The sequence below is a fragment of the Electrophorus electricus genome, chromosome 8 (assembly GCF_013358815.1).
Source record: "Electrophorus electricus isolate fEleEle1 chromosome 8, fEleEle1.pri, whole genome shotgun sequence".
Taxonomy (NCBI): Eukaryota; Metazoa; Chordata; class Actinopteri; order Gymnotiformes; family Gymnotidae; genus Electrophorus; species Electrophorus electricus.
This window is the reverse complement of record NC_049542.1, coordinates 2292000-2307447: the sequence shown is the minus strand read 5'-3', so window position 1 is coordinate 2307447 and position 15448 is coordinate 2292000. Positions and strand designations below refer to the sequence as shown.

The 15448-nt window shown below is 38.3% G+C and overlaps 1 protein-coding gene across 1 annotated transcript; it reads left to right on the top strand.

Annotated features, from left to right (window-relative positions):
- The first annotated feature begins 381 nt into the window (after positions 1–381).
- On the top strand, positions 382–10001 carry LOC118241873. The gene is made up of 4 exons (XM_035529239.1): positions 382–411; positions 8614–9077; positions 9364–9569; positions 9745–10001. The coding sequence occupies exons 1-4, from the start codon at positions 401–403 to the stop codon at positions 9940–9942; spliced, it is 879 nt and encodes a 292-aa protein (XP_035385132.1). The 5' UTR covers positions 382–400; the 3' UTR covers positions 9943–10001.
- The last annotated feature ends 5447 nt before the right edge of the window (positions 10002–15448 follow it).

The window sequence follows — 15448 nt, the reverse complement described above, 5'->3', positions numbered from 1 at the left end:
CGCTCTAGAACAGAAACCGTGATGATCTTCAGTAATCAGACCTGCTCAAGTACCACAGAACCAATATGGAAGTCAGGAAGTGAGATGTTTGTAATCACATCACCATAAATATCTCTGAATCCTTAATGAGCTCAGTAACTGGGTTGTAGCCAATATGTCCATCACATGGAGGAACAGCAGCAGCAAAGGTCATATAAGGTGGGAGGTAAATGCTAAATTACATTCTGCATATCTTATGTTATTCCTTCCACCACAGTGTATGGGCACCAGTCAGAGCCTGGTTTCATCACTGTTTCCAATGCTGATACAAGCTATTGAAAAAAACAAACCAACACTGGCGGTAAAGTACCTGGAAAAAGCAAGAACCTGGATTGGTGAACTTATTGCAGATGTGGACAAGATGGTGCAAAGGTAACAACATGTATTTTTTGCAGCCTAGATCACCATGATGTATAGAAATGGTGTGAAGCAGTGCTGTTCTGTTAGTAGAGAAATGCATGTCAGATTAATAGTTTGAAAGTTAAATAATTATTAGCTTTTAGAGTTCTTCAATTTCAGTTTTATTCTGGTGTCTGTGACGCCTGTGCTGATGTGAAGATTGATATGTTGTACTTTAAAGCTACACTATGTAGATTTTTAGAATTGGCGACCACTCTGGTGAAAGTATGCAACCGCATGAATCATGAACATTTTGTAAAGTGGGTTGTGCTGCCTTCCATTTCCCCAAGTGAATTTATCTGATGATTGCGAGAGCATTCATGTTGAAGGAGTGTTCACAGAGAATTTGATCAGATCTCTCTGGAATGCTCTGTCAGGATGTAAGTGCATTATCTAACTTACTCTTGTAATCATCCAGCAGGTATGCGACAGCCTGGTAGCACAGGTGAAATGTTAGCCAAGTTTCATTTAAAGTTATCGTTGCATACATGAAATGAGAGAGATGGTAGCACTGGAGATAATCTGAGAGATTAAAGGCTTTCCTTGTTCAGACATAAGAGGACAAACTCTGAAACAAAAAAGACACTGTCAGCAAAGTGATTATATAATAATATTAGCGAATTTGCCAGCTAACATTGGCTACATAGCTAAAACAGCTTAACATTTACCTTGTACAATACACAAGATAACATTAAATTCCAAATCAATAATAAATTGCTTGTTTGCTTGCTAGCTAGCTAGCAAACCACCAACATAATGTACCTGTACAGCAATCAAAAATAAACAAACATTCCTGAACCCCTGCAGGCTGTTGCCACCCCTGAAAAGTCAACACAATGTGTAGGAGTCACATGCGGGTAATGCTGCAGAGGATGACTGGGGTTGCCGTTCTGATGTCTCCATATGAGGCAGTATCTCTATCCTTCAATTCACTGACTTTCAGCACTGTACACATGCACAGGTATATCAGAACTGTGAGCCACGCCCCCTGTAACATTACTCAGGGAAACAGCCAATCGAGCTGGACCTTGTTTTTGATCCTGTGCATGTGATTCGTTAATCCATAAAGACATCTGATGTAGTTCAGAAAACTCTTGCCAAATCTGATCCAACAGTTTTGAATCTGAATGAATATTTCATGCTTTATAGTGTGACTCGCAGAAAGACACTATATTTTAGCAGAAGGTTTTTCCTCTTGGCTTAGTAATGTGAATTCTTTCAATTTTAACAAACAAATGTTACCTAGTGCAGCTTTAATGACACAGTGACATAGACTGATAACAAATTGCTGGAATCTTCTCAACCTACAGACACACAAAGTAAATGAATGTTGACTATTTTCACATTTTTTATATTTAGCTATGTTAAACACAACAAACACGTGGCCACAACTACCAGTGACATCATCAATGAAAAGGCAAACACTGAGGCCACGTCTGAGAAGCTTTCCAAGGAAGTTCAGGAAATGGAGGGAGCTATAAAGACCCTTGAAGAAAAGCTTGCCAGAGTTAGGAACGAGCTTGAAGAAACCAAAACGAAGATAGATGCCAAAAACCTGGAACTTGAGAGTTATGTAAGGGATGTGACAAGCAAAAGCTCAGGCCTCGGAATCTTCGCTGCGATTGTGCCGTTCATTAGGCCAATCGTCTAGTCCATTTACCATGCCGCAACATCCCCCGCTGCTGCTGCAAAAACGAAAGCTCTTGAAAACCAGCTGAATCAGCTCACCTCTCAAAAGACGGCTCTGATGAACCAACAGTGGAGCATTGAGGTCCAACAGATTGACTTACAGATGAAACTGGCCAAAGTAAAAATCGACAATGGTGAGTGATGATTGGTGATGTCTGCTGGATGACTGTTTTTGGTTATGTATGCTTGTCTGTCTGTTAACAGTTTTTTGAATAAGCTCATGGGTTCTGTGTGTAGTGTTACTGGACCAGTTCATCTCCACACATGTACATTAGTAAATGAGACTGTAAAGAATCTATTTTAAGAATACAAAAGGACACAGAGCTCTGAAAACACTTCCATAGCAAAACACTGCACAATTTTGCTGTCCTGTACTCATTCTTGGTTTAAATAAGCAGTCTGTTTCTGTTTGTGTGTACCAGGCTCTATACCCAGCCCTGTCCACCTGAACGAGGTCCAGCGATATCTGACTAAAATCCAGAACATTCTGATTCAGATCAAAAACTTCTGGGAAAAGGTGCACAGTATGTTGGGTGTCATGCAGAAAAACACGTTTGTTAACGAAGATCTTGTTGATGAACCTGAACTTAAAGAAGAATTTGTGAATTCAATCCAAAAGGCTTCAGAGGTAACTGATATTTGAAACAGTTACAGTAAAGTCAAATTACAATATACAATGACATTTTTTTAAAATTCAAAAACACTGAACATTAGAGTAATGCCTGATAAGAATACTGTGGAATCTATTGTTCATTATGTAAGTCAGAACAGTTGTCCAAATGGTTTTGTATCTCTTTTACAGATTTGGTCAAATTTTGGTGGTTCCTGTGTTAAAGCTGCTAAAATATTCAAAATACAGTCCAAGGATGCCTATGCGTTCCTGGAGATTGATCCATCGTCTCTCTCAGACGCCGTGTGGCAGGAAGAGTATAACAGTGTGATGGGACAGCTACAGGAAATGAAAGTCTTGAACCAGACTCCAGCAGCCATCCAAAACTAAAGCATTAAATACTACTGTGCATTTCCCCTTTGAGGCTGTCAAATCAAATACTCTGTTAAGTGGTGGTCATATTTTGGTAATTTTTATAGATAATATTGATTTTCTGCTTTTAGGTACAATCAGTCATTCCTTTTTTAATCAGAACTATATGACCTTGTAGTCAGTCATACACAATTTACAATGTATGTGTACCTGATTAGAATAGCGTAGCTTTCTCATCTAAGCCTCAAATCATTCAAGGCTGAAAAAAAAAATCTTTCTCCTCTTTTAATCTCCCATAATGAACTTTACTGCCATGTGAAACTGGCCATTAAAGCATCTCAAAGAATCTGTTTTTCAAAGCCACCTACTTCCAAATCTTTGTGGCCAGTGCTTAATGTGTAAATCATGAGGTGGTAGTAGATCATGTGGGAGGAGATCCAGGAGCACACAGACACAACAGCTCCAAGTGCTCCAACTAATGTAGTTGTGTTGTAAACAGACCTGGTGTTGCTATGACGACTGTAGTACGACAGGTCACATGAAGCCACATAACATGAAAATAACACAAAATACCCATATCAGTGAAAGATTACCTTGAGTCTTTAAGAACAGAAGTTGCCTTTTTGGGAGAGTTCCACCATTAAACAGTATTTTATGCAAATTCCATCTGTGTATGTGCAACAGGTATCACCTTTTTTTAAAAAAAAGCAACTCCACCAGTACCAGGTCAGACAAGTTTAATACAATTTAAAAAACATAACACTAAAACACACAATGAGTGGAAAATCTGGTTCTGAGTTTAAGCACAAATGGCTTCACTGACTTTTAACGTGGTCACCATCACACGTACATGAATCACTTCATCAGTACAATTCCTGATAAATATTTACACACCACACCCAATAAAACCTTACATTACTGAAAAACTCAGAATCAGGAAATACTCATAGCGGGAACAAAAATGTGACTCAGCCCCCTGCACACAAAATACACAACAGATTATCCCACATCACGACAAAGTAAGCACAAAATCAACAAACACATTACATCATACTCCATGTTTACCAAAATTGCGTTCACCCGCTCAAAACGTTGCCCAATCTTGACCACTGTAACTCAGGGTATAAGGGAGCTAAAAACACCCACACACAGGGCAGAATGGTTTGCCACAGCGGAGTATTTGACATGCACATGAACTGCTCAACATCCTGCCTTTGCAATCCCCCTCCACAAAACAGGAACTCGCTTGTGCCAACACCTCTCTTACACCATCCATATTTTGAAATATTGTCTCATTGGTACGTAACAGCAAAGGAAAACATTTTTGCTTGTGCAGTTAGTGTTGGGCTGTCGAGCTGATGCATTGGTTTCTCATGAGCAGGTCATCTGAAGCACAAGAACAGTTTACGCTGTCCATTTTCTCCCACAAGATGGCTTCTAGGTTTGTACATCAGGATGCTATAACATTCTTCATCTGGTTTGGTCTTAAACTGTCAGTGAAGTCAGGTACATTCTCTTCACAGTTAAACTGCCACCTGGACATTAAGGCTAACTAGGCCTATAAAAGGTAGACTGGCCTGACTTCACTGCCCACTATGAATCAAGGAAATATAGTTGCAATGTAGAAATCATAATAGACACTTTGATTTTTAAATGAAGAGCAGAATTTATGCACAAAGAGAGCCAGTTTAAGACCAAACCAGAGGAATTGTTAAAGAATCCTGAGAAAATGTACAGCGTAAATTGTTTTTGTGCTTCAGACGACCTGCTCATGAGAAACCCCAGCATCAGCTCGACAGCCCAACACTAACTACACAAGCAAAACTCTTCAAAATGGTTTCTTTTGATGCTACTTTGACAGTAACAAGTGCATCTGAGACTAGTCAAACTTCAATAAGCAGGCTGCCTTTGCTTTGCCTTGGTTTTCTTCAGAACATTATCTGATAAGGACTTTAACAGAGACTTTTAGCGTCTGCCAAGTCTATTTCCTGATTACAAGGTTCACTTCTTAGTATTTGTACATTTTTTACTTTAGATTCAGGAACCAAAACGTAGTACAGTTTTTGCTCAGAACTTTGACAGGAATTTCTTTCCGTGTAAGAGGTGGCGTGCGCATGGTATAAAGGTTCTCCAGTGAGACCTCAACACACCGTACCACCAAGAAGTACGAAGATTTACAGGTAAGTTTCACTTCTTAGTATTTGCACATTTTTTATTTTAGGTTCATGAACCAAAACGTAGTAAAGTTTTTCGGTTTGATGATGTCATTCTAATATCTTTTACTGAATTATAGGATAACACTGATTACAAGTCTTCCCTGGTCTTACATACAATGGCTAAGAGCAAAGGCAAGCTTTAAGTTATTATTTTTTTCAGTGATTGATTCTACTTTTTTTTTTTCTTTAGGACATGAGAAGTTTTAGACATTATACCAGCATGGTTGTTTGACCACATGTTTCATTCAAATATATTTTAACTGAATCACAGAACTTGTGCCAACCAACTCCGTATGGAGTCCAGGATTCACAGAGGAGCTTCTCCCAGCTTCTAAGCAGATATCCCTGCTGTACCACATCTCCTACCTGTGTCTGGCTAAGTTTCCAAACTTGGAGAGGCTCCTCAGGAAGCGTGCTGGGGAAACCCAACTTCTCTTTGGATCCTATGAAGCTCTTCTGCTGAAGGTATGGTGTCAGTGTAGGGTGAGATCTCTGGTCGTTTCTGTCTGTCAGGAAGAAAATAATTTATAATGAATTAATAACAATCAATGACCGTATTGTGTAAAACACTGGAATCCAAAGGTATAATGACAGATTGGATATTCTAGTGAATTTACAGCAACACTTCACCTTAAAATATCAGACATAGCAAAAAAAAAAATATCAAACTGATAGTTTAAAGTTTTCTAGAAAATGTGTTGATAAATTATTTTGCAAATTAATATAAAGGGATATTCAAAACTACATGCCACCATAATTAACATTAGACTTATAAGAGAAATATAACCAACTGAAAGCATTCTTATTAGTAGAACGCTACATTTTCGGGATAACAAAATTGAGTCAGATCTTTGGAATCAACCTGTCCAGGTACTGAATCAGTGTCCTCTAAAACACTAAAGAAAAATGTAATGAAATATCCAGTAGATTTAAATAGCTGATTAACTAAATATATAAAATGAGAAACCATATATTAAAAATACAAAATGATTTATTTTGTACAATCTCTTTTGTTCCATAGAACAAATTTGATCATTTCAAAAGGACTTTCTGATTGGCATAATGACACATTAAGTAAAATTATGGCCTTCTCATTTGGGAAAAAAAATGTAATTCCAGATTAAAATCCAAATCCTTAAACTGACAAACAGTTTATTTTAAAAGTGTTATCAATGGAAGAAAAACAAAGTAAATGAAGATCACAATTTTGACAGATGTTCAGTACTAGAGGTTTTGTAACATAATAGCATCTGTTTCTATATTTGAAGAGCATGTAATCAGAGCATGTTCTCTGTTAGCTGGAAATCTGCTTTTACATATCAGGAGAAAGAGTTGGGTAAGATGAGACAGACCCTCTGCCTTGGTCAAAACTCTATAAACTCCTTCCTCTTGGGGCTGATTATTGATGGAGATTAATAATTGGAGATTGATGTGATCTGCTGTGTACTTATTCTTATATGATCAATCTAGACAAAGAGTTAAAAGTACTACAGCTACAAGGTCACACAGTGTCAGAGTACAGACCTGTAATCAGACCTGCTCAAGTACCACAGAACCAATTTGAAAGGCAGGAGGCGAGATGTTTGTAATCACATCACCATAAATGTCTCTGAATCCTTAATGAGCTCAGTAACTGGATTGTAGCCAATATGTCCATCACATGGAGGAACAGCAGCAGCAAAGGACATATAAGGTGGGAGGTAAAAGCTAAATTACATTCTGCATATCTTATGTTATTCCTTCCACGACAGTGTATGGGCACCAGTCATAGCCTGGTTTCATCACTGTTTCCAATGCTGATACAAGCTATTGAAAAAAACAAACCAACACTGGCGGTAAGGTACCTGGAAAAAGCAAGAACCTGGATTGGTGAACTTATTGCAGATGTGGACAATATGGTGCAAAGGTAACAACATGTATTTTTTGCAGCCTAGATCACCATGATGTATAGAAATGGTGTGAAGCAGTGCTGTTCTGTCAGTAGAGAAATGCATGTCAGATTAATAGTTTGAAAGTTAAATAATTATTAGCTTTTAGAGTTCTTCAATTTCAGTTTTATTCTGGTGTCTGTGATGCCTGTGCTGATGTGAAGATTCATATGTTGTACTTTAAAGCTGCACTATGTAGATTTTTAGAATTGGCGACAACTCTGCTGGAAGTATGCAACCGCATGAATCATAAACATTTTGTAAAGTGGGTTGTGCTGCCTTCCATTTCCCCAAGTGAATTTATCTGATGATTGCGAGTGCATTCATGTTGAAGGAGTGTTCACAGAGAATTTGATCAGATGTCTCAGGAATGCTCTCTCAGGATGTAAGAGCATTAACTAACTTACTCTTGTAATCATCCAGCAGGTATGCGACAGCCTGGTAGCACAAGTAAAATGTTAGCCAAGTTTCATTTAAAGTTATAGTTGCATACATGAAAGGAGAGAGATGGTAGCAATGGAAATAATCTGAGAGATTAAAGGCTTTCCTTGTTCAGACATAAGAGGACAAACTCTGAAACAAAAAAGACACTGTCAGCAAAGTGATTATATAATAATATTAGCGAATTTGCCAGCTAACATTGACTACATAGCTAAAACAGCTTAACATTTACCTTGTACAATACACAAGATAACATTAAATTCCAAATCAATAATAAATTGCTTGTTTGCTAGCTAGCTAGCAAACCACCAACATAATGTACCTGTTCAGCAATCAAAAATAGACCAATATTCCTGAACCCCTGCAGGCTGTTGCCACCCCTGAAAAGTTAACACAATGTGTAGGAGTCACATGCGGGTAATTCTGCAGAGGATGACTGGGGTTGCCGTTCTGATGTCTCCATATGAGGCAGTATCTCTATCCTTCCATTCACTGACTTTCAGCACTGTACACATGCACAGGTATATCAGAACTGTGAGCCACGCCCCCTGTAACATTACTCAGGAAAACGGCCAATCGAGCCGGACCTTGTTTTTGATCCTGTGAGTGAGATTCGTTAATTCATAAAAACATCTGATGTGGTTCAAAAAACTCTTGCCAAATCCGACCCAACAGTTCTGAATCTGAATGAATATTTCATGCTTTATAGGTTGACTTGCAGAAAGACACTATATTTTAGCAGAAGGTTTTTCCTCTTGGCTTAGTAATGTGACTTCTTTCAATTTTAACAAACAAATGTTACCTAGTGCAGCTTTAATGACACAATGACATAGATTGATAACAAATAGCTGGAATCTTCTCAACCTGCAGACACACAAAGTAAATTAATGTTGACTATTTTCACACTTTTAATATTTAGCTATGTTCAACACAACGGAGACGTGGCCACAACTACCAGTGACATCATCACTGAAAAGGCAAACACTGAGGCCAAGTCTGAGAAGCTTTCCAAGGAAGTTCAGGAAATGGAGGGAGCTATAAAGACACTTGAAGAAAAGCTTGCCGGAGTTAAGAAAGAGCTTGAATACACCAAAAGGAAGATAGATGCCAAAAACCTGGAACTTGAGAGTTATGTAAGGGACGTGACAAGCAAAAGCTCAGGCCTCGGAATCTTCGCTGCGATTGTGCCGTTCATTGGGCCAATCGTCAAGTCCATTTACGATGCCGCAACATCCCCCGCTGCTGCTGCAAAAACGAAAGCTCTTGAAAACCAGCTGAATCAGCTCACCTCTCAAAAGACGGCTCTGATGAACCAACAGTGGAGCATTGAGGTCCAGCAGATTGACTTACAGATGAAACTGGCCAAAGTAAAAATTGACAAAGGTGAGTCATGATTGGGTGATGTCTGCTGGATTTTTGGTTATGTATACTTGTCTGTCTGTTAACAGTTTTTTGAATAAGCCCATGGGTTCTGTGTTTAGTGTTACTGGACCAGTTCATCTCCACACATGTACATTAGTAAATGAGACTGTAAACAATCTATTTTTAAGAATATAAAAGTACACAGAGCTCTGAAAACACTTCCATAGCAAAACACTGCACAATTTTCCTGTCCTGTACTCATTGTTGGTTTAAATATGCAGTCTGTGTTTCTGTTTGTGTGTACCAGGCTCTATACCCAGCCCTGTCCACCTGAACGAGGTCCAGCGATATCTGACTAAAATCCAGAACATTCTGATTCAGATCAAAAACTTCTGGGAAAAGGTGCACAGTATGTTGGGTGTCATGCAGAAAACCACGTTTGTTAATGAAGATCTTGTTGATGAACCTGAACTTAAAAAAGAATTTGTGGATTCAATCCAAAAGGCTTCAGAGGTAACTGATATATGAAACATTTACAGTAAAGTAAAATTACAATATACAATGACATTTTTTTTAAATTCAAAAACACTGCACATTAGAGTAATGCTTGATAAGTATAGTGTGGAATCTATTGTTCATTATGTAAGTCAGAACAGTTGTCCAAATGGTTTTTGTATCTCTTTTACAGATTTGGTCAAATTTTGGTGGTTCCTGTGGTAAAGCTGCTGAAATATTCAAAATACAGTCCAAGGATGCCTATGCGTTCCTGGAGATTGATCCATCGTCTCTCTCAGACGCCGTGTGGCAGGAAGAGTATAACAGTGTTATGGGACAGCTACAGGAAATGAAAGTCTTGAACCAGACTCCAGCAGCCATCCAAAACTAAAGCATTAAATACTACTGTGCATTTCCCCTCTGAGGCCTTCAAATCAAATACTCTGTTAATTGGTGGTCATATTTTGGTAATTTTTATAGATAATATTGATTTTCTGTATTTAGGTACAATCAGTCATTCCTTTTTTAATCAGAACTATATGACCTTGTAGTCAGTCATACACAATTTACAATGTATGTGTACCTGATTAAAATAGCGTAGCTTTCTCATCTAAGCCTCAAATCATTCAAGGCTGAAAAAAAAAAATCTTTCTCCTCTTTTAATCTCCCATAATGAACTTTACTGCCATGTGAAATTGTCCATTAAAGCATCTCAAAGAATCTGTTTTTCAAAGCCACCTACTTCCAAATCTTTGTGGCCAGTGCTTAATGTGTAAATCATGAGGTGGCAGTAGATCATGTGGGAGGAGATCCAGGAGCACACAGACACAACAGCTCCAAGTGCTCCAACTAATGTAGTAGTGTTGTAAACAGACCTGGTGTTGCTATGACAACTGTAGTACGACAGGTCACATGAAGCCACATAACATGAAAATAACAGAAAATACCCATATCAGTGAAAGATTACCTTGAGTCTTTAAGAACAGAAGTTGCCTTTTTGGGAACGTTCCACCATTACACAGTATTTTATGCAAATTCCATCTGTGTATGTGCAACAGGTATCACCTTTTTTTTTTTAAAGCAACACCACCAGTACCAGGTCAGACAAGTTTAATACAATTTAAAAACCATAACACTAAAACACACAATGAGTGGAAAATCTGGTTCTGAGTTTAAGCACAAATGGCTTCACTGATTTTAACGTGGTCACCATCACACGTACATGAATCACTTCATCAGTACAATTCCTGATAAATATTTCCACACCACACCCAATAAAACCTTACATTACTGAAAAACTCAGAATCAGGAAATACTCATAGCGGGAACAAAAACGTGACTCAGCCCCCTGCACACAAAATACACAACAGATTATCCCACATCACGACAAAGTAAGCACAAAATCAACAAACACGTTACATCATACTCCATGTTTACCAAAATTGCTTTCACCCGCTCAAAACGTTTTTACTTTTCCCACCGCCCTCCTTTCATTCAGGACGCAACCTGCTCCCAAGTTGCCTATAAAACAAATACATCAGCACCTTAAACAAACACGACTCCATACCAGCCCGGGATCGGGTCACGTTAAAAAGAAAACACCCGAATCACTAACTGCTGCACCGCTGCTGTTTTCCTGTGTCTGTTCGCGCCGAATAGAACACTTTCCTAACCCGCACTTGCAGCCTCGACTATCTACCGACTGTGATGATCGCCACCTCATTCAAATGTCACTTAATGATGTCAAGTGACCTACAAAAAGTGGCATGCAACAGCTGGGGTGAATTGCACAGCGAGGACGGTGCAAAACAGGTTTCGGGAGGCAGGGCTGAAGTTGTGCAAAGCTAGAAAAAAGCCCTTCATCAATGAGAAGCAAAGAAGAACCAGACTGAAGTTAGTAAAAGACCATTACGACTGGACCGTAGAGGACTGGAGTAAGGTCATCTTCTCCGATGAGTGCAATTTTAAGCTTTATCCAACACCTGGTCATGTAATGGTTAGACGGAGACCTGGAGAGGCCTACAAGCCAGAGTATCTCACACCCACTGTGAAATTTGGTGCAGGATTGGTGATGATCTGGAGGTGTTTCAGCCAGGCTGGAATCGGGCAGCTTTGTCTTTGTGAAGGACGCATGAATCAAGCAACTTACAAAACTGTGCAGGAAGAAAACTTGCTTCCTTCTGCTCTGACAATGTTCCCCAACTCTAATGGTTGTTTTTTTCAACAGGACAATGCTCCATGTCACACAGCCAGGCCAATCAAAGTGTGGATGAGGGACCACCAAATCAAGATCCTATCATGGCCATCCCAATCTCCAGACCTGAACCCCAATGAAAACCTCTGGAATGTGATCAAGAGGAAGAATGATGATCACAAGCCATCAAACAAAGCTGAGCTCCTTGAATTTCTGTGCCATGAGTGGTATAAAGTTACCCAACAGCAATGTGAAAGACTGCTGGAAAGCACGCCAAGACACATGAAAGCGGTGATTAAAAATCAGGGTTATTCCACCAAATATTGATTTGTTGACTCATCCTAAGTTGAAATATTAGTACTGTGTTGTTTATGAATGATTATGAGCTTGTTTTCTTTGCATTATTTGTGGTTTGAAATTTCTGTAACTGTTTTGTTATTTTGACCATTAGTCATTTTCATAAAAACATGCTCTAAAATACAATATTTTTATCTGGAATTTGGAAGAAATGTTGCCAGTAGTTTATAGAATAAAATAAAACTGCTCAGCCTGGTCAAACACATATCCATCAATTGTAAAACTAGAAAAACTGATCATTTTCTACCAGAGCTGTAAATCAAGGACAATCAAGTCCACAATAAAGACAGCATCTTCATGCTTTACTTCACAGATGCACTGGCATGTAAAAAAAAAAGTTTATTTACTCTGTAACTATGTCTATTATTTTCATTGACAAGTGGTGCATTGTATTTCTACATTAAATAAATACCGTAGTTCAAAAGAAACATACCGTAGCATCAAGATGAAGGACATAGTGTGTGACATCATCTCTTGATCATGAACACACAGCAACAGGCAAAACAGAAATAGAATAATGAGGGAAAATGACTAAAATATAGCACTTCACATGGGAGGTAACTAATCTAAAGTGCTAAAACGGCAGTGATGTGTGGAGACAGGCTAAGCTAAACAAACCAAACACATCCACATAACCAAAACAATACATTTAATATGGTATGTAAACTTAATTACAGTCTGTGGGTTTGTGCATGGCATCATGGGTCTTTGCTATCTCTCTCTCTCTCTCTGGGCTGATGGTGGGTAGAACAATATTTATCAGAGAGCAGTATTCATTTCTTTGAACCCTCATAAATTTTGTTGTGATGATAGAATGTGTCCAAGTTAAACTTTATTGTCTTGACTGATCATGTCCACCACCAATTAACAGTTTATTTGATTTGACAGCCTCACAGGGGAAATGCAAAGTAGCATTTAGTGTATTAGTGTTGGATGGTTGCTGAAGTCTGGTCCAAAACTTTAATTTTCCTTAGCTGTTCCATAAAACTGTCAGACTCTTTCTGCCACACGGCATCTGAGGGATGATGGATTGAAACGGAAAGAAATTCCTGGCAAAGTTCTGTCAAAATGTCAAGATGAGGCAAGAAAAAACAAAAGACATGTTTTGAACAAAATTCTACTTCCTCCAAATGTCTATGCTGGGAAAAGTCACACCTTTGGCTGAATGGTTAACTGGAATGTTCATAATGCTCATGTTGAACAGTCATTGCATAATCAGTGTTGTTGCGTATGGGGTGATTCCTGTCTGAAGACATAAAGTCAAGGTAGAACTTTTTTCCTTAAATGAAAAGCATTTTTTATTTTAAAAAAGCAATGTGTAATATTGTGTTATTTGCCTTTGGGTTAATATAAGAAATACAGCAGAAATTTTATCCTTAATAAATTTGATCCATTTCCTAAATATAATACAATCATCCACTTTGCACCATTGTAGATTTTATGACATTATTGACTTTCCACATTCAACTGAAAATTGTGAAGTTCATATCTGTATATCCCACAAAATCCTGAAGTACAAAGCCTTGTGTCTGGAGATGTTCCCTAGACACGGACATTTAAAACAGGACACTCATTCTCTGGGAGGAAGTGAGGGCATTGCTAAAGGAATTACACAAAAGCAACTCCCTGTTCTTTTATTTTTGTAAAGAAGACACTTCCTTTCAATTTAAAAAAAGGAATAATAAATGAACATAGGATGTAATTTAATTGACTTTTAAGGAGTGTTTTCCATTGTGACCTTTTCAAAATCAAACAGTAATATGCATGTAATGAAAAGGAACTTGGAATTTAATGCAATTTGTACAAAAACATCGTAAATGATATCAGGAAGGTAATAATGTGACGGCAAGAACAGCCCTTTCATCAGGAAGTAGACTTGACAGATGCTCACCAAACTCGAATGCAAAGCACTGGAGGGAGGCAACTGTGGGACTGAAATATGTAACAGGAAATGTGAAATAGGTGAAGGGCATAACTATTAATAAATAAATATGAAAGTGTAAGTGGAATGACTAATAATAAACAAATATTAAAGTGTAAAGGGAATGACTAATAATAAACAAATATTAAAGTGTAAAGGGAATGACTAATAATCAGGTGAATGTGATGGGAGAATTGAACGTGGATGACCTTTCGTGGATGGTTGGATAATTGGTGACTAAATTCTTACTGGCCACTTAATTAGAAACACCTACTGGTTAATACAATGTAGGTGTTTGTAATAAAGTTGCCAGTCAGTGTATGCATATACATATATATTGTTGAACGTAAAACTTAAAAATGTGCAAACACTATGAAGTGAAAGGTACCTGTAAGGTTTTGTGCTTCTTGGTGGTGCAGTGTGTTGAGTCCTCACTGGAAGACTTTTATACTGTGTGTCCTTCACATCTTACATGACCAGAAATTAAAAATCTCTGTTAAAGTCCTTATCAGATAAAGTTCTGAAGAAAAAACCAAGGCAAAGCAAAGGCAACCGGCTCTTTGAAGTTTGATTAGTCTCAGATGCACTTGTACTGTCAAAGTGGCATCAAAAGAAAACATTTTGAAGAGTTTTGCTTGTGCAGTTAGTGTTGGGCTGTCGAGCTGATGCAGGTCGTCTGAAGCACAAGAACAGTTTACGCTGTGCATTTTCTCAGGATTCTTTAACAGTTAATCTGGTTTGGTCTTAAACTGGCTCTCTTGGTGCATAAATTCTGCTCTTCATTTAAAAATCAAAGTGTCTATTATGATTTCTACATTGCAACTATATTTCCTTGATTCACAGTGGGCAGTGAAGTCTGGCCAGTCTACCTTCTATAGGCCTAGTTAGCCTTAATGTCCAGGTGGCAGGTTAACTGTGAATAGCAGGGATGTATGCAATGATCATTCAATATAGGTGATAAAGTGTTAGTGCTTTTATCAGTGCCTGGTTCAACCCTTCAGACCCGTTTTTCTGGTCCATATGTAGTTCAACAGAAACCCACAAATTATGTTGTGAGATCGAAGACGTAAATCTCGTGTTTGTCACATAAATATGTTAAAGCCATATGCTGATCGTAATGCTGAGTTGAAGGTTACTGCCACTGCTACTGTAGCTCATTCTTCGCCCTTTCCGAATTCAACCACTGTAATGTCAGATTACATTCCAGAACAAGGTGGTCTTAGTTTGGGTAGAAACAGCATTCCTACTGCCAGATTACCAAATTCAGAAGCATTGAAACAATTGTCTACTAAGTTATCATATTTATCTTTAATGGCTCAGTCTGATCTCTTCGCATTCATTGACTGGTACCCTTCTCTTTTTGTTGATGTACCTACCCGTACATCGGTTTTAGAGCATGATATTGATGTACAAGGTCATTCGCCA